General features: G+C 42.8%; 1 protein-coding gene across 2 annotated transcripts in view; it reads right to left on the reverse strand.

Annotated features, from left to right (window-relative positions):
- LOC115161004 (ceramide kinase-like protein) overlaps positions 1-24,750 on the reverse strand; it is a 100,252-nt gene that overhangs the window by 25,695 nt on the left and 49,807 nt on the right. The window contains exons 3-6 of one of the 2 annotated variants that reach the window (XM_029711635.1): positions 22,434-22,565; positions 18,830-18,895; positions 13,117-13,259; positions 5,118-5,194 (exon numbers count right to left, since the gene is read on the reverse strand). In XM_029711635.1, coding sequence (XP_029567495.1) covers positions 13,132-13,259; positions 18,830-18,895; positions 22,434-22,565 — 326 coding nt within the window. In that variant the 3' untranslated portion in view covers positions 5,118-5,194; positions 13,117-13,131. Of the gene's footprint in view, positions 1-5,117; positions 5,195-13,116; positions 13,260-18,829; positions 18,896-22,433; positions 22,566-24,750 lie in introns of those variants that run through there. The other variant, XM_029711637.1, reaches the window with a different exon arrangement.

The following is a 24,750-nucleotide window of genomic DNA, read 5'->3' on the forward strand; positions in this document are numbered from 1 at the left end:
TTAATGACTCCAACCTAAGTGTATGTAAATTTCCGACTTGCACTGTACATGTACATATTACCTCAATTACCTCGACTAACCGGTGCCCCTGCACAGTGACTCTGTACTGGTACCCCTTGTATGTAGCCTCGCTATTGTTATTTTACTGCTGCTCTTTCATTATTTGTTACTTGTATTTCTTTTTTTTCTTTTTTGTAAGGTATTTTATATATATTTTTTAACTGCATTGTTGGTTAGGGCTTGTAAATAAGCATTTCACTGTAAGTGTCATAATGGTGGGTGTAGCTGGTTTATGCAGTCAGGCGCAGGAGAGCAGAGAATTGGGAGCAACGTAACTTTACTCAGAATAATGAATGTTGCAAGGTAAAACACTACACTTGCCCAAACCCAAACACACGAACATCAACTTTTACGCACGGGCAAAAAACAGCACCCGTCGAAATAACCAGTCATCAACATTACCGAACATGACATAAAACAATCCCGCACAACACCATGGGGGAAATAGAGGGTTAAATACATGAACAATAATTAGGGGAATGAAAAACAGGTGTGTAGAAAACAAGACAAAACAAATGGAAAATGAAAAGTGGATCGGCGATGGCTAGTAGACCGGCGATGCCGAGCGCCGCCCAAACAAGGAGAGGACCCGACTTCGGCTGAAGTCGTGACAGTAAGGAATACCTGTTGTATTCGGCACATGTGAGAAATACAATTTGATTTGATTTGATTTGATATACATGGCTGTGACAATAACTGAAGAGAATTCTCTTGGGAAATAATACGGTCGGCATTTGATTGTGAGGAATTCTAGGTCAGGTGAACAAAAGGACTTGAGTTCTTGTATGTTGTTACAATTACACAATGAGTCGTTAATCATGAAACATACACCCCCATCCTTCTTCTTCCCGTAGAGATGTTTATTGCTGTCGGTGCGATGCACTGAGAATTCAGGTGGCTGTACCGACTCCGACAGCATATCCCCAGAGAGACATGTTTCCGTGAAACTGAGTATGTTACAATCCCTGATGTCTCTCTGGAAAGCAACCCTTGCCCTGATTTCATCAACTTTGTTATTTAGGGATGGACATTAGCGAGTAATATACTTGGAAGCGGTGGGGGGTGTGCGCGCCTCCGAAGTCTGACTAGAAGACCGCTCCGACTCGCTCTCCACCAGCGGCGTTGTTTTGGGTTGGCCACTGGAATCAGTTCATATGCCCTGGGTGGTGCGGACAAAGGATCCGCTTCGGGAAAGTCATATTCCTGGTCGTAGTGCTGTTAAGTTACAGTTTTTCTCAGTCGCTTTGGTGCATTTCTTAGATCAAAAGTGCCATTCTTGATACTACTTGTACAAATTCCAAATCATCTAGTCACTTGTGCACATCATTAAAGCAATTTCTTATTCCTTTGAACAAATTGCAATTGCTTTTGTACATATTGCAATTGATAATGTACAAGTGTCAGCTTTTTTCCACATTTTCAATTGCTCATGTCATGTTGATCAAAATATAGTAGATGGTTCTCTGTTGAATAGTCTTACCCCTCAAAACATCTAGGCATTAGTTCCTTGCATAAGCCATTACATGCAAAATTGTTGAACTATTTGTCACAAACTGTCAAGCATAGTTTTACACATTTCTATTAGACCTTTTGTACAAAAACGTGAATTGATGAATGGTGCAGGTGAAATTGACCCTCACTCATGAAGGAATGTAAAGTGTTAGTTCAACCAACAATCAACCAGTTGTCTAAATTGCTCAAAGGTGCATCTCATGAAGAATCAATTGGCAAGCATATATAGACAGACCACAACACAGAGTTGCAATTTTCCAATAATGGATGGACCAGGAAATGAACAGGGTCAACAGCCAAGAGGAGGAAGAAGAGGAGCAAGGATGCGTGGTGGAAGGCAAAACAGAGGAAGAGGCAGAAGAGGACATAGGCCATATCTGATGACATAAGGGCCACTATTGTAGACCATGTTGTCAATCATGGCCTTACAATGGCTGAGGCGGGTCGAAGGGTGCAGCCGAATATTGGGAGATCAACCGTGTCCTCAATAGTTCAAACGTTTCAAAGAGAGAACAGGTATGTCCACCAATGTACAGTGCACAGTTACTGTACATAAGCAGTATACTGTATACTTCCTACAATGCTTCATATTACAGTAGTCCACTTGTATTTCACAGCATACAGAAATATACTCTATACAGATACATACTGCACCTTACATGCACCCACCTGTATGTTTTACAGTAAAATGTGTGTTCGCATAATTTTTGTCTTTGTGAAAGTGTGCGATGCATCACTGCATTTTTCCCCACATAGGACTGCAAGATTACCTCAAACCGGTGGCAGAGGACGCCTTTTCACACCTCAACAGGAGGAGGCTATTTGCACCATGGTTCGAGCAAACAATGCCATGAGACTCAGGGAAATACAAAGGACCATTATAGAAGACAACGATGTCTTTGAAAACATCCATACGGTTAGCATCTCAACCATCGACAGGGTGCTGCATAGAAACCAGATGAGTATGAAACAGCTGTACCGTGTACCATTCCAAAGGAATGAGGACAGACTTAAGGAGCTACGGTACCAGTATGTACAGGTAAAACATATATCTATGTAACTACTTTACAGCAACATTTTATAGTGATACATAGTACAGTAAGCATAAACTGCACACATTTCCATTGCTGTGGAAGGAACATGCAATATATGCACATTTTATGTCACTCTTCCTTACCAAAACAAATTCAACTGTGTGTTCTGGGATATAGTGTATAATGGAGTTGGAACCAAGTGAACCCTCTCACAACTTTGTATACGTGGATGAGGCTGGCTTCAACCTGACCAAATGCAGAAGGCGGGGTGGGAATATCATCGGTCACAGAGCTACTGTGGATTTGCCAGGCCAATGGGGAGGAAATATCACCATGTGTGCTGCTATTTCAGAGCATGGTGTCCTAACCCATATCCCCCTTATAGGGCCATACAACACCCAGCATCTACTCAACTTTTTAGAGACTCTCTACAGGGCTCTCATCCCTGATGATGAGAGGGGTCTGTTTAGAGAGGATTTGCCAAAGTATGTGGTCATTTGTGATAATGTGAGTTTCCATCGATCAAACATCATAAGGCAATGGTTTGTGACCCACCAGAGGATGCTCATAGAATTCCTCCCACCTTATTCACCATTCCTTAACCCAATTGAGGAGTTCTTTTCAGCATGGAGGTGGAAGGTGTACGATCGTCAGCCACACACACAGATGACCCTGCTGGCTGCAATGGATGCAGCATGTGAGGACATCACAGTAGACGCCTGCAGAGGATGGATAAGGCATTCCAAAAGATTCTTTCCACGTTGCATTGGAAGGGAAAATATCCGGTGTGATGTGGATGAGAATATGTGGGCCGACAGACAGGAACGTCTGGATGTGTAGAGACAGCACTAGAACAGTGCTGTGGGCAAAGTTGTGCCTTAGGGGTGGTTTCCTGTGTTTCTTTCTAATTTAGGTTTTTTTTCCTTTGTGCTCCTTGGGTTGTCCAGTCTCTTTCAATCAATAACCCACATACAGTAATATGTAAATAGTACTGTTGAAATTGATATATGCCATAGAAGTGCAGCCTTGTGCATTTTCAATACAGTAACTGTCATCCAAACTGTAGCCTAAGTTTACATCAGGTAATACTGTCAAAGTACACAGTTCCATTGACAACATGCCTAAACATTTTGACGACCTTGTTCGTGAACAATGACTCAATGACTTATCATTCTGATGACACTGACATGATCATTGGCATGAATATTTACTTTTGAGAGATGTACTAAGGATTTTTTGTGACTGACTAGCTTTAGAAACACATATATTGTATATTGCAGTTTGTACAAATTGTTCTGAGAAATGCACTTATTATTTTGCACATGTTAGGGATGATGTGAAAAATGAACCAAAGCGACTGAGAAAAACTGTAATGCCGCTCTGATATCCAATAGTTCTTCCCAGCTGTATGTAATGGCACTTAAGATTTTATGGGCTAACAAAGTAAGAAAAAATACATCAAAAAACTATTTACTGCAACGTTTCCTAAGGATTAGAAGCGAGGCAGCCCTCTCTGTCAACGCCATCGCAGAGTTGCTATTTTTTTCATAACATTTCTAACTGATTTTACTATACATTATACTGCATTTATAACAGGGATACAGCTAATGCAATAAACATATTGTTTGAATGTCCACAAAAAGAGGGCATTCAATCTAGAAATGATATTTTGTGTGGCATGTTTCCAGTAAACCCTGCTATTGTCTCTTATCTCTTCACAGCCCAATCCTCTTGTCTGTCAACCTAAATTAGGAGAAGCTCACACAGCACCGCCAACACAACAGATCAGACAATTCACTACCAGGAACTTCAAATCTCCTCCTCCTCGGACAGACGGACGGACGGGCGGGCGGGCGGGCGGGCGGACGGACGGACGGACAGACAGGCAGACAGACGTATGGTAAGGTTTGTAATCTCCGAACACCAGAACCAAATAACACCTGCCCAAGCCAGCTACTAGAAGTGTTAACATTTATGTTAAGAGTCTGTCACAAGAGCCTCAGCGAGTGTGAGAAAGCCCTATCTACTCCGTGAGAAAAAACAGAGAACGGGTGAGGGACAGGATGACAGCCCTTCCCCCTTGTTCTCCAGGGACTGTTCATTCTTCCAGGGGGCCTGTTAACCAGATCTAGTAGTCAGAAGACAATACCAGCAGCTTTGCTCAGGGCCTCCCACATCCCTCAATTGCAGCGATGGAGCTAATTAAGGACCAGATTGCACCAACCACTAGTTCCTCACCAACCATTCTATTGTGGCGAAGGAGCACCATATAATACTGAAACCCATACCTTATGTGAGGATCGCACACGCACGCAGACACACAACTTGGTGGAATTGTAAAGTAAATATGCATACCATTTACATATTAATCCACTCAGTGTATATTTGAGCTGTATTAGATCCCTGTTCCATTGCTCAAGGTCTCTGTGTTATGAAGCAGCTCTATTATCAATAGCATTGTAGTGATGTCTACATCTTAAATGGGATCATACAGGAGAACATGAGAACGTACCCATGATGATGTGCATTGCAGTGGTAACAAGGTGCCATATGGCCATGGACAGCACACGTCACCGTGTCAGTGAAGCCTGGAGAAAAAGAGATGCAGAACAACATCAGTGGAATGCCATACACATGATATTGTCGTCAAACAATAAGTAGTTCTCAAAGGGGAAATGTTTACACCATCCAGGTATTTCTGCTATTTACATTCACTCATTCTCCTATCAATGATCCTATTTACCAAACCTATGACTGAGCTTCATAATTGCAGAAGTAAGTCATATGAATGTAGCAAGCTATCACGATTCTCAATGATACAAAAGACAAGAAACCCTATGCAAGCACAATGTATCCTACTATTTGTAGATGAGGTAGCTAGGGTTAATAATTTATTAATTCAACTTAATATTGTCTGGTGCCAATTAGGCTGAGTTTACCTTGCTGGCAGTGGTGGACGGGATAGAACAGGTGTCAGTGTGTTTGTACTGATTATAGACAGAGACAAACACACAGAACAGAGAAAGAGAGAGAGAGAGAGAGAGAGATAGGAGAGAGAGAGAGAGAGAGAGAGAGAGAGAGAGAGAGAGAGAGAGAGAGAGAGAGAGAGAGAGAGAGAGAGAGAGAGAGAGAGAGAGAGAGAGAGAGAGAGAGAGAGAGAGAGAGAGAGAGAGAGAGAGAGAGAGAGAGAGAGAGAGAGAGAGAGGAGAGAGAGAGAGAGAGAGAGAGAGAGAGAGAGAGAGAGAGCAGCAGGAGAGAGAAAGTGAGAGCAGGTTGTCTCTGTCACTAGGTGAGTAGGCATTTCCTTTCAAGCTGCTATCTGCCATGTTGTTTGCTCAGATTAACAGGATATGAGAACTGATGTCTGTAAAGGAGTACAGAACAGACAGATAGGACAGGGTGGGTGGGTGAGTGAGTGAGTGAGTGGATGGGTGAGTGAGTGAGTGAGTGGGTGGGTCAGTGGGTGGGTGGGTGGGTGGGTGGGTGAGGGATTGACTTGTTCCTCCTCTCCTATGAAATGCGGTAGAAGCCTGGACAGCGCAGAGCACGGAATACAGGGGTGATACTCAGACAGCTTGGCCACCAACAGATATTATATAGTGCTGACCTCTGACCTTCCAGTTCACTGCTACTATTACACTGTTACTGTAACAAAGTTGTTCCCAATGATACGATTTGTTTTATAGTGATCTAAATCTTCATTGCTACAGTTATTCAGTCAATGTATTGATTGGACTAAGACATTTCAAAATGTTTAGATGCTTAGGCATAAGCATTGTAATGGCATATTATGCATATTAACTAATCATTTGCATAGTGTGATTCATCTATTCTTTACTCCATTGCATGGAATGCTTTTGTCCCTTATAATCCAATGTATCTACAGTGCAGATAAATACCACATGAGATTTCCCTAATACTACAACGGAACTAGTGTAGATGATAATGTAGTGTTTTCCATCATCAGTTGTGTTCACATCTATTGTTCCTAGCCATTGTTGTGTGTGGTGCTCATATTATCAACAGCGATTGTAATTCCATAATTCACCCTCGTTAATTTCCCCTTCCCAAAAGGCACACACACTTCCTCATACATACAACAGCATGACGGATGAAGAGAGCTAACATGCAGGAGGAGGGGAGGAAGAGAGACAGAGAAGGAAAAGAGAGAGACAGAGACATAGAGACAGAGCTAGAGAGAGAGAGAGACAGAGAGAGAGAGAGAGAGAGAGACCCTAAACAGAGAGTACACCGTGGCAGAATACCTGACCGCTATGACTAACCCAAACTTAAGGAAAGCTTTAATTATGTACAGACTCAGTGAGCATAGCCTTGCTACTGAGAAAGGCAACCGTAGGCAGATCTGGCTCTCAAAAGAAGACAGGCTATGCGCACACTGCCCGCAAAATGAGGTGGAAACTGAGCTGCACTTCCTAACCTCCTGCCAAATGTTTAACCATATGAGACACATATTTTCCTCAGATTACACAGATTCACAAAGAATTCGAAAACAAACCCAATTTTGATAAACTCCCATATCTACTGGGTGAAATATCAGTGTGCCATCACAGCTGCAAGATTTGTGACCTGTTGCCACAAGAAAAAGGCAACCAGTGAAGAACAAACACCATTGTAAATACAACCCATATTTAAGTTGATTTATTTTCCCTTTTCTACTTTAACTATTTGCACATAATTTGACATTTGAAATGTCTTTATTCTTATGGAACTTTTGTGAATGTAATATTTACTGTTCATTTTATTGTTTATTTCACTTTTGTTTATTATCTACTTCACTTGCTTTGGCAATGTTAACATATGTTCCCATGCCAATAAAACCCTTAAATTGAATTGAATTGAATTGAGAGAGAGAGAGAGAGAGAGAGAGAGAGAGAGAGAGAGAGAGAGAGAGAGAGAGAGAGAGAGAGAGAGAGAGAGAGAGAGAGAGAGAGAGAGAGAGAGAGAGAGAGAGAGAGAGAGAGAGAGAGAGAGAGAGAGAGAGAGAGAGAGAGAGAGAGAGAGAGAGAGAGAGAGAGAGAGAGAGAGAGAGAGAGAGAGAGAGAGAGAGAGAGAGAGAGAGAGAGAGAGGAGAGAGAGAGAGAGAGAGAGAGAGGAGAGAGAGAGAGAGAGCAGAGAGAGAAAGTGAGAGCAGGTTGTCTCTGTCACTAGGTGAGTAGGCATTTCCTTTCAAGCTGCTATCTGCCATGTTGTTTGCTCAGATTAACAGGATATGAGAACTGATGTCTGTAAAGGAGTACAGAACAGACAGATAGGACAGGGTGGGTGGGTGAGTGAGTGAGTGAGTGGATGGGTGAGTGAGTGAGTGAGTGGGTGGGTCAGTGGGTGGGTGGGTGGGTGGGTGGGTGAGGGATTGACTTGTTCCTCCTCTCCTATGAAATGCGGTAGAAGCCTGGACAGCGCAGAGCACGGAATACAGGGGTGATACTCAGACAGCTTGGCCACCAACAGATATTATATAGTGCTGACCTCTGACCTTCCAGTTCACTGCTACTATTACACTGTTACTGTAACAAAGTTGTTCCCAATGATACGATTTGTTAACCATATGAGACACATATTTTCCTCAGATTACACAGATTCACAAAGAATTCGAAAACAAACCCAATTTTGATAAACTCCCATATCTACTGGGTGAAATATCAGTGTGCCATCACAGCTGCAAGATTTGTGACCTGTTGCCACAAGAAAAAGGCAACCAGTGAAGAACAAACACCATTGTAAATACAACCCATATTTAAGTTGATTTATTTTCCCTTTTCTACTTTAACTATTTGCACATAATTTGACATTTGAAATGTCTTTATTCTTATGGAACTTTTGTGAATGTAATATTTACTGTTCATTTTATTGTTTATTTCACTTTTGTTGAATTGAATTGAGAGAGAGAGAGAGAGAGAGAGAGAGAGAGAGAGAGAGAGAGAGAGAGAGAGAGAGAGAGAGAGAGAGAGAGAGAGAGAGAGAGAGAAAAAAAAAATAATGTCCTTGGAAGTGTGTGAGGCACTTCTGCAGAACAATTAACTTAATTAAGCAGACATCATGAATATTCATAATCTCATTAATGTCTCCCCGCCCCTATCTGGGCCGGCAGATGAATTGGATGCAATGACTCGCTAGTCTAGTCAAGCATGACAGAGAGAGAGAAAGAGAGGGAGAGAGGGGGGATAGATAGAGAGAGAGAGGAGGGAGAGAAAGAGAGGAGAGAGAGAGAGATAGAGATGGGAGACTTAGGAGAGACTCAGGAAGTGGAAACTAACGGCACCAACATTGGAATTTCAAAGAAATTAACAGTCCCCCTGAAACCCTTTAAACCAGTCAAATTAATTAGAATTCCGGAGCTTCTATGCTATACATACAAAACAGCTGTTTAAAAATTAAAAAATACAAAATACATTTATTGTCACATACACCCAATTGGTGCAGTGTATAATAGGCTAGTATGTAGAAATGCTAGCTTGATTAGCATGCACAACGCATTAGGTAGCCCATATTTTGAAGATACGAAAATGTATTTGTAGTCCTCTTAGTAAAAAATGAACAATTTATTATTTTATTTTTTATAAATATAAAATGAAATTAGTTGTTTTACAGCAGCCTACCCCAACTGATTGCAGTTTTATTTATTTTTTTATAATTGCTTTTATTGTTGGACATAATATATTGTAAAAACACCAGCAAATCAGCTCCAAGTGATTTTCATTTTGGAAATCTGTTCCAAAGTATTCCCACGCGTAATAGAGAGATGTATGTGATTGTATACAAATGTAAGCAAGGTTTGAAATGATTATGTTTTAGTCAAATATTATATATGTTAGAGCTTTTTGCAGCCAATTTGCAGTGTACAAATTATTTGTAATTATGTGTCACGTTCTGACCCTAGTAAGATGACATTTTCTATAGTAGAGTAGGTCAAGGCGTGACAGGGGGTGTTTTTGGGTTCTATGTTTTCTATTTCTATGTTTTACTTCTAGTTTTTCTATTTCTATGTTGGGATTGTTTGGGTTGATCTCTAATTGGAGGGAGCTGATACTCGTTGCCTCTGATTAGAGATCATATTTAAGTAGGGTTTTTTTCTTCCTGGGTTTTGTGGGTAGTTGTTTTCTGTTTAGTGTATTTCACCTGACGGAACTGTTGTCGGTCGTTTTGTTGTTTTGTTAAAATATATTAATTAAAAGTAAATATGAGCACTCTACACGCTGCGCCTTGGTCTCCTTTAGACAACCCTCGTTACATTATGTTCCGGCCCCCTGACCATCCACTCAAGATAAAAAATCATCCCGTGGATGATCAGCCATAGTAGTACAGCACTCATGGAGCAAATTAGGGTTAAGAGCCTTGCTCAAGGACACATCTACAGATTTTTCTCTTTGCCGGCTGAGGTATTCAAACCAGCAACCTTTCGGTGACTGGCCCAATGCTCTAACCGCTAGACTGCCGCCCTTAGCTCAATTTTTAAATCTCAGCAGACAAATAAATTCATTAAATGAAAAAACTGTAAGATATATAATATATATGGATATTGTTGAGACTATGAATATAATGGTTTACTTTGACAGTACCCTAATTCCAACTATTTTCTAAATTCAAATGGTGTCATTTTGATAAACTATGGAGTTTATTTATTATTTCCTTCAACAAAGGAGACATGATAGCATCCCTCCTTCAGTCTCAGGAGTGACATAGTCATGGTACAGCGGTGCCTATCTCTCCTCTCTCTCCTGTTTGTGACAAGAAACTGTTCACAAATACTCCCTTGAGAACACCCACTAATGAAGAGAAACAGTGACCTCTGAGCGACCAATTTGCAGTGAGTGCAGAGTGGCTGCTAACAACAGCACTCCATTTTACCACCCACCACCACAGCCTAGAATGACACGTGAAGGTCAAACTGTTGGCCCAAAAAGCCGGACTGGCCCACGGCAGCGTTGTTGATACCCTCGCTGCCGGCTGTGGTGTGTAGGGCCACTCATGATGCGTGAGTGTGTGTGTGTGTATGTGTGGCTATGAGGGTTTATTCCACAAATTATTGGAGTGATGAGCTCTCTGTACTACAAGCTCTCACAGTCTCACATCAGAATTAGACGTTCATCCATGTTTCTTAAATGTCAAATTTCGAAGTTGTTGCAAACGTCAAATTTCGAAGTGTATAAGTTGCAATATGTAACTTTTTGGGCGACCCGACCAAACTCACATAGAAATGTGAGTTATAGATCTGTCATTCTCATTGAAAGCAAGTGTAAGAAGTGGTAGATCTATTTTATGTGCGCTATTTGTATGTTTTATTTTCTGCCTCTTTTACTTTCGGTTTTGTACACCAACTTCAAACAGCTGAAAATACAATATTTGGGGTTATGAAAAATATATTTCACAGCGGTTTAGATGGTACAATGATTCTCTACACTATACTTGCTTGTTTTGTCACATAAAGTTGCTTCAGAAAGTATTCACACCCCTTGACCTTTTACACATTTTGTGGTGTTACAGCCTGAATTTAAAATACATAAAATGGAGATTCTTTTGGTCCCCGACCTACACACAATACCCCATAATGTAAACGTGGAAATATGTTTTTCCAAATTTTTCCTAATTAATTGCAAAATAAAAGCTGAAATGTCTTGAGTCAATGAGTATTCAACCCGTTTGTTATGGCAAGCCTAAAAAAGTTCATGAGTAAGAATTTGCTTAAGGAGTCACATAATACGTTGCATGGACTCACTCTGTGTGCAATAATAGAGTTTAACGTGATTTATTTATGACTACCTCATCTCTGTACCCCACACATACAATTATCTGTAAGGTCCCTCAGTCGAGCAGTGCATTTCAAACACAGATTCAACCACAAAGACCAGGGAGGTTTTCCAATGCCTAGCAAATAAGGGCACCTATTGGTGTAAAAAAAAAAAAAAGTGTAAAAAAAATATATAATACATTAGTGGCCGAGTTACAGTTTTGACTTAAATCTGCTTGAAAATCTATGGTAAGACCTGACAACGGTTGTCTAGCAATGATCAACAATCAACTTGACAAAGCTTGAAGAATTTTGAAAAGATTGATGGGCAAATGTTACATAATCCAGGTGTGGAAAGCTCTTAGACTTACCCAGAAAGACTCACAGCTGTAATTGCTATTAAAGGTGCTTCTACAAAGTATTGACTTGGGGGTGTGAATACTTATGACATATTTCTGTAATGAATTTTCAATACATTTGCAAAAAATGTTAAAAACATGTTTTCACTTTTTCATTATGGGGTATTGTGGGTTGATGGGTGAGAATTTTTTTTTTTTATCCATTTTGAATTCAGGCTGTAACACAACAAAATGTGGAATAAGTCAAGGGGTGCGACTAGTTTCTTAGGTTTTGGATAGGCTTAAAACCAAAATATCAAAAACAACTTTATATCGCTGGATTCGAACATGCAACCTTTGGAATCAGATACTTACACCATCTACCATCCCCATCCACAACACCCCAGCAAAACCAAAACCCTAGTGGCCGGTTTCCACGTCATCTCCCGACGTCCTCAAACATGGATGGATGACGAATACTGATTTGTATCACGGGGTGACCTGCCTGCTCTATAACCATCATCTACTGCATGAGGCATACACTCAGCCAATGTCTGAGCCACATGCATGTTCAATGGTTGATGGACAGCAAATGTTCACAATTTTAAAGTGGAATAGCAAAAGTATAATTGTGGTTCAGTCTCAAATACAAGGCAATTAGCTCCCAGTGCAATCAAACCAAATTGCAATTCAATCAAGTTGAAATTGATACACTTGCTTGAACTACCAGTTTGTTTTCAATGGAGAAGTAAATAACTCCCTCTATGGAAATGTCATTGACATTGGACAATATTGTGATGTTTGTCAATTACATGGTCCTGAATCATGGGGTGGCAGGTAGCCTAGTGGCTAGAGCGTTGAGCCAGTAACCAAAAGGTTGCTAGATCGAATCCGACAAGGTAAAAATCTATCGTTCTGCTCCTGAACAAGGCAGTTAACCCACTGTTCCTAGGCTGTCATTGCAAATAAGAATTTGTTCTTAACTGACTTGCCTAGTTACAAAATATATGTTTTGATTGGCTAAGAAATCACTTTGCTCTATTAACACAATTTCACAATGCTCAAATTTGAGAAGCCTCTGCTATGCTTCAAGAAAACATTTATAACCATATGACCTTTATGGACTGATGGTGTGTAATAGCATACAAGCTAAAACCATTCAAACCAACATGGTGTTCCATTAGCGGATGTACACTTCATAAACTACATGGTCATCTCATCACCCGGAGATAAGCTGTTCTAAATATTGGGTGAGGATTGAGAACAGCTGCAGAACAGAGAGGTCAAGCCATCCTTGCTCCTCACCTGCTGGAGTGTGTGTGTCTGCTTGTGTGTGCATGAGTGTGTGCCTGCGCATGTGTGTGTGTGTGTGTGTGTGTGCGTGTGTTTGTTGTTGTGTGTGTGCGCTGCCACCATTGCTCTTCACCTGCTGGTATTAGCCCTAGAGGAATTGGTGCTTGGACAGGCGTAAACATGGAGTCGGTGTCCCTGCGTGACTCCATCTGGGCCTGCAGCAACAACCCATGGGCCACCTCGGCCACCGAGCCGTCCCCACCGACAGCCACAACCCTGGAGAAAACACACATGTATGAGATACAGCACACGCATAAATCGGCCACGAGTTGTCGACGCTGACACACACCACCCTGAAGGATAAAATACAACGTTACACACACACACACACACAGAGCATGAAACAGTGAACTTCAATGCAGCTCAGGGTAAATGCCTGAGTAAGGATTTCCTCCTCTCAGCCTACGTAGCTGAGGTAAACATGACATACTGACATAGCAAGATAAATCAATCATAATAATCACCTGACTAAACAGAGAACATGTCTGTAATACAGGTCAGGGCCAGACAGACAGGTGGATACACATGCAAGAACGCACACACACACAGATACAGACATGCACACACACACACACACACACACACACACACACACTCACACACACACACACACACACACACACACACACACACACACAGGCCTACTCTCTACACTCATCATTACTACAGCGCTGGTTGACCTAGACCTGTTTAGTATATGAGTCGAATCCATTTCAATTAATTGAAATTATAATTCCCAGTAATGTATTGAATAGTCAGATTATGTCATGGATGCAGCATTTTCCAGGAATTTGTTCAAATCTGTAAGCCTGAGCCTATTAAGCTCCAATAAGCACATTACTAATACATGTACACTGATGAAAGCTTATTACAGTTCATTTCAGAAATGCTTTTGAACAAGACCTTATATTACTGCTCCTAAAAAGATTAGTTTAGCCTCCAATCCATGGCTAGTTGTAATTAAAGGGTGATTATATTGTGTAAAATTATTTTATGCTATTTTATTGGCCCCTCCCATTGGATGACATGCCTGTTACTAAGGTTTTGATATTGAGCTGTAGTTTACTTAGCAGTGGTAACAAAACAAAGCAATTTGTACATAAATGTCAGCACTAAATGTGGTCAAAATTCTAAGATTCCTTGAACTGATTATTAGATTCAGTGTTTATATGTTTCACTCACTGAAAACATTATTAATCAGCAGCAAGGAATTTGTCTGTCATATCCTGAGCCGATGAGGCCCACTTCACAGTGTATGACAGACTCAGGTTATATACAGGTTATATAGCTGAGGCATTAGATAGGAGCCAGGCTTTGACCTCAAGTTCTCATCGTGTTCCAAAGATGTCTAATGACATATCATTCTCCTCTACGCTCTGCCTAATGTTCTGTCATTGCTTGGTGATACACTGGCAATACATACCTCTATTAAAGAACACAGGCTCTCCACTAAACTACCTCTCATCTCCTATCCACCCCCCCAAGCAGGAAGGCAGTAATAAAATCTGTAAAAGGCAGTAAAGCTCTGGTTAATACAATGTTTTAATTTGAGGAGCTGATAATTAACACTAATGTGAGATCTGGAAATAATTACACACATCGCAGCAGCCTACAGTAGTGTCTGACATTCCTATTGTGTTACACACGCCACGATTCCATGGTTGTGTCCCAAATGGCACCCTATTCCATTTATAGTGCACTACTTTCAACCAGAGCCTTACGGGCCAAAAGTAGTGTCAAAAGTAGTGCACTTTAAAGAAAATAGTGTGCCATTTGGGTTACAACCCATGTAACAGGGACTGAGGCTGTCACGCTGTCACACCCTGCATGACTTCCTGGAAAAACAGTGGTAAAAAATATACTTTTTTCCTTAAAAGCAGAGATGAATGAGTTATGATCTATTAATGAAGACATACGTGATTAGCGTTTTATGCCTTCGCACCACTTCTCAGTCTTCTGGGGTTAATTAAGCTGGTGTTGACAAGACAAAGAGGAAATTATCTAGAATCAGACCATTGCGAAGGACCCTGAATCTATAACACCACATACTCTATTGGGAATATGTCTTCCACACGAAAAGCCTCTCCTTAAGCGGACTACTCTAGAAAACCTCATCCTCTATGGGGAATATACTGTACGTCTTCCACACAGTCTGTGAAAGCTTCCTATATAGCTAGACACAATTCCTATCTAACCAAAGTAAAAAAGAGCTCCATAGAGACGGACATCTAAAACTTCCAGATGTTGTATGAAATAAGCCTTGTGTGAATCCTGTACAATCAGGTTCTGACTCTGATTGAAGTGCATGTTATGAAGCCTGTCTCTGAATAGTTTGGGGATATTGCAAATCAATTAGACATTACATGACACTTGTATTAGTAATACCACAGCTTCCCTGCTTAATGATGATCCTGTTCTGCAAACAACCGAACAAGGCTATGTTGGGTTAACCTGTTACATCTAGGGGGCAGTATTTTCACGGCTGGATAAAAAACGTACCCGATTTAATCTGATTATTAGTCCTGCCCAGAAACTGGAATATGCATATAATTATTAGCTTTGGAGAGAAAACACTCCAAAGTTTCTGAAACTGTTTGAATGGTGTCTGTGAGTATAACAGAACTCCTATGGCAGGCAAAAACCTGAGATGCTTCTGTTCAGGAAGTACCCTGTCTGAACATTTCTTGCCCTTCTTGATTCTCTCTATCGTTTACAAAGGATCTCTGCTCTTACGTGACACTTCTCACGTCAACAATGGAGTCTCACAGCCCGGGAAAAACAGGAATGATGTCATTCAAAGCCCTGGCTGAAGCACACGAGAGCAAATGCTGAGTGGTCAGTCAATGGACTAAGCCTTAGGCGCGTGACACGCCCCGCCCCCGGCTTTTGGTTTTTTCCTCAGTTTACAGACAGGCAGATTCCCGGTTGGAATATTATCGCTTCTCTACGAGATAAATTGCATAAATATTGGTTTTAAACAGCGGTTGACATGCTTCGAAGTACGGTAATGGAATATTTCGAAATTTTTTGTCATATTTTGCGTCATGCTCGTGGCCGAGATTTAGCGTTGGGATAGTGTCTAGAACGCACGAACAAAACGTCGCTGTTTGGATATAACGATGGATTATTTGGGACCAAACCTACATTTGTTATTGAAGTAGAAGTCCTGGCAGTGTATTCTGATGAAGAACAAGCAAGGTAAGAACATTTTTCTTATAGGAAATGTGATTTTGGTGAAGGCTACACTGGGTGGGTGTCTAAATAGCTAGCCCTGTAACGCCGGGCTATGTACTTACATTATTGCAAAATGTGCTTCATCCGAAAAGCTATTTTAAAATCGGACATATCGAGTGCATAGAGGAGTTCTGTATCTATAATTCTTAAAATAATTGTTATGCTTTTTGTGAACGTTTATCGTGAGTAATTTAGTAAAATCACCGGAAGTGTTCGGTGGGAATGCTAGTTCTGAACGTCACATGCTAATGTAAAAAGCTGGTTTTTGATATAAATATGAACTTGATTGAACAGACATGCATGTATTGTATAACACAATGTCCTAGGTGTGTCATCTGATGAAGATCATCAAAGGTTAGTGCTGCATTTAGATATGGTTTGGGTTTATGTGACATGATATGCTAGCTTGAAAAATGGCTGTGTGATTATTCCTGGCTGGGTACTCTGCTGACATAATCTAATGTTTTGCTTTCGCTGTAAAGCCTTTTTGAAATCGGACAGTTTGGTTAGATAAAGGAGAGTCTTGTCTTTAAATAGCTGTAACATAGTCATATGTTTGAAAAGTGTAAGTTTTCGGATTTAGAGGAGTTTGAATTTCGCGCCCCGCCCATCATTGGATATTGGAGCAGACGTTCCGCTAGCGGAACGTGTAGATGTAAGAGGTTTTAAGTAGCTTAGCTTGAATCTTCAGGGACTTACCCAGTGATTTTGCCATGCAAACAGAATATTTAATTTTGATAAGAGGAGCATAACATATGTCTGACTCTTAACGTCAACCATACATCCAAACAATACAACCTACAGTACACAACACACATTTGTTCTTATCATGTAAGAAATATTGAGATATTCATTGAGATATTGCTTGTGTATACGTGTCATAATGTGTCTAATATATGTGGGCCACAGTAATGAGGTTGTGAGAGCAGGACAGAAGAATCATGAGCTCAGCTTTTCCACCAGTCACCCTTCACACCTGCTCCATCTGTCCCTCATATCAGACCTGCCTAGCAGAGCATGAGCCAGACATCCCTCCGTCTTTCCGTTCTCCCTCTCCTGCCTACCTCCCACCCCTGTCTACCTCCCGCCCCTACATCTTCTTCCTGCCTCTACCTCCCTCCTCCTCCTTCCCCACCCTGCACCCTACCCTTCTCTCCCCCACCCCTCCTAAGGGTGAGGTTGTGGTGTAGACTAGTCTGTCCTGATCTGCTGAGCGACACCAATGCAGCAATCCTGGTTTAACAGGAGTCCGGAGCTACCTAAGAGGATCTAATTGTGACTATAATGCAGACACATGGGAGCTATGGTGTGGCAGTGTGGTGTAAAAACACACTCACACACATACACACACACGGACAGGGAGAGAACGCACACACACACACGCACACACCAGCAGTCTGCTGGATGGAAGGTACTTCATCACTGCTTCCAGAACAAGTAATTAAAGTGCCACCTGCCGTGCCCACACTGGAGAGGACACACACCCACACACTCCTTTAAAGGAGACTGCCTCGGCTGGGTCGACTTGGTCCCCCGGCACACTGTTCTAATCATAGTATTATCACTAATTTTTTTAAACCTGGACTCTCCCTTCCCTCACCGTCTCTCTCTCTACTCTCTTACTCCTCTCTCTCTCCTTTTCGCTCTTGCTCTCCTTCTATCTCTCTCTCTCCTTCTATCTCTCTCTAACTTTTTATTACAGCTACTGTAAATGCCACTTTAAGAGGATAAACAAAACAGACCGTACCACAGACATGGGATTACTTCCTCATCTGACTTTGACTCTGTGCCATCATCCATCCCCATCCCTCCATCCCCATCCCCCCATCCCCATCCCTCCACCCTCATCCCTCCATCCCCATCCCTCCACCCTCATCCCTCCATCCCCATCCCTCCACCCTCATCCCTCCACCCTCATCCCTCCATCCCCATCCCTCCATCCCCATCCCTCCACCCTCATCCCTCCATCCCCATCCCTCCACCCTCATCCCTCCATCCCCATCCCTCCACCCTCATCCCTCCACCCTCATCCCTCCACCCTCATCCCTCCATCCCCATCCCTCCATCCCCATCCCTCCATCCCCATCCCTCCACCCTCATCCCTCCACCCTCATCCCTCCATCCCCATCCTTCCATCCCCATCCCTCCATCCCCATCCCTCCACCCTCATCCCTCCATCCCCATCCCTCCACCCTCATCCCTCCATCCCCATCCCTCCACCCTCATCCCTCCACCCTCATCCCTCCACCCTCACATCACAGCCCAGTATAATACCTTGTATTAATTGGAATCTCACCATGCTGATTACTCAACTCCATATCAATGTGGTGTTTTTGTTTACCTATCTAACCCCTGAATAAAAAAAATGAATAAAGTGATTGGCTTTATTAATTGCCTTAGATGAGATTAGATGTATCAGTCTGCTGCAGCTGCATTCCCGTACTGGGAGCACTGTCTCAGATCAGTGTATTGGTTGGTTTTCTTTCTGTCTGATATTTTATGGAGAGGATTTATATGGACCATCTAACAGATAGTGTGGCAAGCAAACCTACCCATCATATTCATCCAAGTTAGATTCTGCACAGAATGGATAAAGCGTGCCCCTTTTCTTTCAGTGACTGTGAAGAGAGAAAGACAAGAGAACATAAATAAATGTGTTAGTGAATGAAAGATGAAATCAGAGGGCTGGGCTGGCACAAAAACATGGCTTTTAGTATCTCTATCCAATGTTCATTTGGCACATGGCTGATGAACATATGGGGGTGGCTGTAAAGTACAATTTATACTTGCATGCTGTTTGCATTTTGTGTGAAGAAAAGAGAAGCAATGCAAAGAGGCTGCCTCCAGAGTGTTAATGCTTCTCTCACTTATGCAAAACAAGGTCAGTAACGCCACTACTCGTGTTCATTATTTTGTTATAACATGTGTAGTTGGTGTGGATATTTTAAATCCTTTGCAACACTGATGTTCATTATTTTGTAATAACATGTGTAGTTGGTGTGTTATTCTAAATCCTAAATCTGTTTTTTCAGGCAGAAAGAGGTCAAACTTTCGGGGGGGAAGGACATCCGAGGGACACAGTGAGACTACTATGATGTACAACAGCACTGGAGCGAGTTGATACATTGGAAATTTGGGATGTGGGCATATCCACAGTGGGGGTGTGGGGGAGACAGGACGGATAGCGGGTGGCACGCCAGGGAGAGGAGCACCCGTATCCCCACCCAGTTCTCCAGAGACTAGGTAACTGTCACTCTGCATCGCTGTCCTTAACACACATACAGATACAATCCCCCCCACCCCTCCCCCACCTCATCCCCCACCCGACACACACACCCACAAAGGAAGATGCCAAGGAATATGGGGGAACGGGGTTCTATACCACAGATGGCGTTACATGGCCTTGCCCCACTTAGCATTTCTGGGGCACCTCCTCTCTGTCGGAGCAGGTTAGTCCCAGCTGTACCCACCCATCACACACACACACACACCCATCACACACACACACACCCATCACACACACACACAACCATCACAGGCTCCACCATGACGGATGTGACACTTGCAGATGAGGATTTGTTGTGTGAGAATGTGTATCATATTGGTTAGAGTGTTGGGCCAGTAAGCGAAAGGTTGCTGGATCGAATCCCCGAGCTGACAAGGTAAAAATCTGTCGTTCTGCCCCTGAACAAGGCAGTTAATTAAATAAAGGTTACTTTTTTTTCTCTTTTAAAAAAATAAATCTATCTGAAAGACCACATGGATATTTCATTCCTGGTCTATGTCTCTGGTACCAATGCCTACCACTGCAGTTGTATTGTTACATGGAAGTGTTAGGTGGACATATACACTGTGTCACGACTTCTGCCGAAGTCGATGCCTCTCCTCGGCGGTCGACGTCACCGGTCTTCTAGCCATCATTGATCCATTTTTCATTTTCCATTGGTTTTGTCTTGTCTTCCTACACACCTGGTTCTAATCCTATTCATTACATGTTGTGTATTTAACCCTCTGTTTCCCCTCATGTCCTTGTCAGAGATTGTTTTGTTTGTATGCTCGTGTATTATGGATTGGTGCGCGACGGGTTCTTGTACACACTTTTATGTATTATGTACTTTGGTTTTTGGAGTTTTGTTGAACGCTATTAAACTACTCCATTTATACCAAGTTCGATTCTCCTGCGCCTGACTTCCCTGCCACCTACACACGCGACATTACACACTGAGTGTACAAAACACCCAGGTGAATGCTATGATCCCTTATTGATGTCACTTGTTAAATCCACCTCAATCAGTGTAGATGAAGGGGAGGAGACAGGTTAAAGACGGAATGTTCAGCCTTGAGACAATTGAGACATGGATTGCGTATGTGTGCCATTCAGAGAGTGAACGGGCAAGACAAAATATTTAAGTGCATTTGAACGGGGTATGGTAGTAGGTGCCAGGCACACAGGCTTCTGTTAAGAACTGCAACGCTGCTGGGTTTTTCATGCTCAACAGTTTCCTGTGTGTATCAAGAGCAGTCCACCACCCAAAGGACATCTAGCTAACTTGACACAACTGTGGGACGCATTGGAGTCAACATGGGCCAGCATCCCTGTGGAATGCTTTAGACACCTTGTAGAGTCCATGCTCTGACGAATTGAGGCAGTTCTGAGGGCATAAAAGGTTGGGGGGGGGTGCAACTCAACATTAGGAAGGTGTTCTTAATGTTTTGTACACTCAGTGTACAGCAAAAACAGGGACTTGAACATATCCTGCTATCCGGAAAGAAATACACTATAGCCAAAAATGACCTGCAGGAATGTTGCTTCCCTGGTACCAGTACTGCAGTTGTATTGTCATATCAAGATGATGTTGATGTATGTTGTGTACATACAGTAAAAACAGAGACTATGCAGAGATGCTTTTTTTATCCAGAAGAAATGGCCCATATACATAAATTCACATAAATTCAATGATTAGTCATGCATTAGATATTCTATGCAACTATTATTCTAAATATTACAACTATATGCTTACAAAAACAGGATTTCTCTCTGTTTCTACCTAACTGTCATTATATTGTCCAAATGACATTATCATTCAGTTGTTAAAGTAAATTGCGAATACATTTGTCGCCATCACAATTCATTGACGTAATAACATCATCAATAACAGAAATTATAACATCATCAAACCCAGTTGGTCCCAACTGCCACTGCAGTGTATTGTAGACTCCAGAACAGCTCCCAGCTTCCAGCCGGGGCCCAGAATGAGATATTTAATTTATATTAGGTAAAGTATGTTTTAATGGCTCCTCGTCGACCACTCATCCCCTGCCCTCCCCACGGGGAGAACACAGCCTCAGGAAAGAAGGGCTGCGTCCCAAATGGGACCCTATTGCCTGCATAGTGCACTACTTTTGACCAGAGCTCTATGAACCCTAAGGGCCCTGGTCAAAAGTATTGCACTGTATAGTGAATATTGTGCAATTTGGGACACAACCAGATTCTATTACAGTTGGCTTTTAGAAGTCTCTGGAATCAGATAGTAGCATTCATTAGAGCACACACACACACACACACACACACACACACACACACACACACACACACACACACACAAGCATGCACGCACTTACACAAGCACTTACACGCGCACATACACAATACACAGACAGGAGGAGGAGGAGGAAAGGAGTAGGGGGAGGGGGAGGATGAGTAGAAACAGGAAGAGGAGGTGAGGAAGAGGGGGAGGAGGAGGAACAGGAGGAGGAGGAGAGGAGGAGGGGGAGGAGAAGGAGGAACAGGAACAGGAGGAGGAGGGGAAAGAGGAACAGGAGGAAGAGGAGAGGGGGAGGGGAGGAAAAGGATGAGGAGAAGAGGAGGAGAGGAACGGGGAGGAACAGGAGGAGGAGGGGGAGGAGCAGGGGGAAAGGAGGAGATGAGGATGAGGAGAGGAGAGGTGAGAAGAGGGAGGAGAGGGGTAGGAGGAGAGGGGGAGGAGATGAACAGATGGGCCTAGCCCCTCCCATGGGTCAGGTTACTCAGTAAGGAGAGGAGACACTGCTCCTGTTATTAAGTGTGAGACGCACTTTAGACTCACCAGAATAGTACAGCTGCTGCTATACACACACACGCACACGCACACGCACACAGTCTCATGGGACACTTACTGGTGACATCAGCCTTGATGTCTGCTAGCTGAAACAGTGGTGCAACATAGTCTCTGTAGATCTGATAGGCCTCTTTCTTATGGCTGGTAGGATTCACAAACACCTTCAGGGACTTGGGCCTGTTCTGGAAACCTGCAAGAAGACAAGGGGATAATCAATCAATCAATCAAATGTATTTATAAAGCCATGTTATATCACAAAGTCCTGGTGTAGACACCAAAAAGAGACAGCAAAAACAGAAGCAGAGGACAACAGAATTAAAAAGGGCAAACAAACAGGTAAATATCTGCTTCACTGGGATTTCCAGTCCAGGTCAAGCACATCTGTTAGTCAGTAAAAGCTGCCATCCCTATCAGGCATGATCAGTTTTATCACTGTGTATTGAGCCTTTGTCTGAGGCACTTGCTATAAAATCAGCTGAACAAAGAGTGAGTTGAGTCCACTCTACTTCTAAAGGTCAGTAGGTTTGAAGCTCTCGCTTACACAGCCTGAACTGCAGCTAGAGAGTCTGAGCTGAGGGAGATAGGGGGGAGTCATGACTCTCTGTCTAACTCTCTCCCCTTCCCTCAACCCTCGCACTCTCTCCCCCCTGACCTCTCCCTCTCTTCACCCTGCCCTCTCTCTCTATTCCCCTGCCCTCTCTCTCTCTTCCCTCTGCCCTCTCTCTCTCTCTCTGAGCTCCCCCCGCCCTCTCTCTGTCTGTTCTCCACCCTGCCCTCCACTAAGCACCCAGCCACTGAGCTACTGAGCTTCCACACTGGATCAGAACTAGACAGAATTAGGGACTGTTCCTTCCTGGCTTTCCTGGAGCCTGGTGGAGACCCAGGAATCGATAGGGAGAGGCAGCATGCTGAACCTCTCATCCCCATCATTGTCTCCATTATCCCCCTCATTACTCTAATCCACTGGCTCCCTGGTGGTTGGTCCCTGAAGGTCCTGACCTCGACACGCTAATGAGCCCTATGCCCCCTGAGCCCCAGCCTGAGCCTCAGCCTGCCAGCCCTGGCTCTGCTCTGACAGAGCCCCACTCTGAGCCCGGACCCCCGGCCCTCTGCCAGCCACCCAGCCATCCATTCTGACATTTCATTGTGATCTCTTGGGTTTCAGGGGCATCCGGGGTCACATGTTCAAAAGGAAGGGAACGAGCAACGATCAAGGAGGATGTGCAGACAGAGGGGACCAACGCCCGGGTCCCAAGGAGCAATGGTGTCATGGGGGACCGGGAGAGGAGAGGAGCTCAGGAAGGTACAGCAAGCCTGGAGATGTGCTTTCTCCAGTCTCTCTAGAGCAGGTATTCCCAAACTGGGGTACGAACAATGCAGTCGGGGGTACGCCAAATAAAAATGTGATTCACATATTTTTTTTTGTATAATATATATATATTTTTTAAGTAAAAATAAATTCAAACAGTCCATTTATATTTTCCAACGGGGCAATACATTTGGCTATACAGTTTTTTTCTCGCCTGTGTAGCCTCGTTTCACTGCCAAAAATACAATTAAACAATCTAGTGTTCAGTGAAATAACAACACAATGTCAAATACAGGTAGCCTAGTCAAATAATTAATATCCAATCACATTAACCGTTACTCTCTCGCTGGTATTCCACTTACAGTCCGTATGTAGCCAAACGTAGCTGCTGCTCATGTTGGTATCTGTACTGACGGCGCAAAAGCCATGACAGGGAGACATAGTGGAGTGGTAACGCGCGTGCAAGCAGTTGCTCCCGACGCCACTTGGGTACACTGCAGCATCCACCGAGAGGCTCTTGCTGGACACTACTGTGAAAATAATTACGTTTGTTAAAGCAAGGCCCCTGAACTCTCGTGTATTTTCTGCACTATGCAATGATATGGCAGCGACCATGTAACACTTTTACAACATGCACTTGTTATCAAGGGAGACGAGCTTAAAGTTTTATTTACTGACCATAATTTTCACTTGTCTGACAGCTTGCATGATGACGAGTTTCTCACATGACTGGCCTATCTCGGGGATGTTTTGTCTCACCTGAATGATCTGAATCTAGGATTACAGGGAATCTCCGCAACTATATTCAATTTACAGGACAAAATTGAGGCTATGATTAAGAAGTTGGAGCTCTTCTCGGTCTACATTAACAAGGACAACACACAGGTCTTTCCATCATTGTATGATTTTTTGTGTGCAAATGAACTTAAGCTTACGGACAATGTCAAATGTGATATAGCGAAGCACCTGAGTGAGTTGGGTGTGCAATTACGCAGGTACTTTCCCGAAACGGATGACACAAACAACTGGATTCATTATCCATTTCATGCCCTGCCTCCAGTCCACT

This window comes from Salmo trutta, chromosome 24, assembly GCF_901001165.1.
Source record: "Salmo trutta chromosome 24, fSalTru1.1, whole genome shotgun sequence".
Classification (NCBI taxonomy): domain Eukaryota; kingdom Metazoa; phylum Chordata; class Actinopteri; order Salmoniformes; family Salmonidae; genus Salmo; species Salmo trutta.